Source organism: Eimeria tenella, genomic scaffold (assembly GCF_000499545.2).
Source record: "Eimeria tenella Houghton genomic scaffold, Eth_scaff2909, whole genome shotgun sequence".
Taxonomy (NCBI): Eukaryota; Apicomplexa; class Conoidasida; order Eucoccidiorida; family Eimeriidae; genus Eimeria; species Eimeria tenella.
In genome coordinates, this window is record NW_013542785.1 from 1939 (window position 1) to 2221 (window position 283).

Here is a 283-nt window from a genome sequence, read left to right on the forward strand (position 1 = left end):
CGATCACCATAACCAGCAGCATTCCCTCCCTCCCATCCTCCTGCTGCTCATTGTAACCACAACCACAATCATAATAACAATCCTAACCAGCAACACCAGCAGCAGCAGCAGCAGCAGCAGCAGCAGCAGCAGCAGCAGCAGCAACGTGTGTGCTGCAGGCATAGTGAGCCGCAGCGGCACGCTCACCTACGAGGCCGTGAGCCAAACAACTGCAGCAGGACTTGGCCAGTCCACTTGCGTGGGAATTGGGGGCGACCCTTTCAGCGGGACCAGCTTCAAGGAC

At 58.0% G+C, this 283-nt stretch overlaps 1 protein-coding gene across 1 annotated transcript in view; it reads left to right on the plus strand.

Moving 5' to 3' along the window:
* The window catches only part of ETH_00041775 (succinyl-CoA ligase alpha subunit, putative), a gene marked incomplete at both ends in the record, with an annotated part of 1510 nt that overhangs the window by 1101 nt on the left and 126 nt on the right, over nt 1-283 (plus strand). The window contains one exon of the mRNA XM_013375613.1: nt 159-281. Within this exon, the coding sequence (XP_013231067.1) occupies nt 159-281 (123 nt within the window). The remainder of the gene's footprint in view (nt 1-158; nt 282-283) is intronic.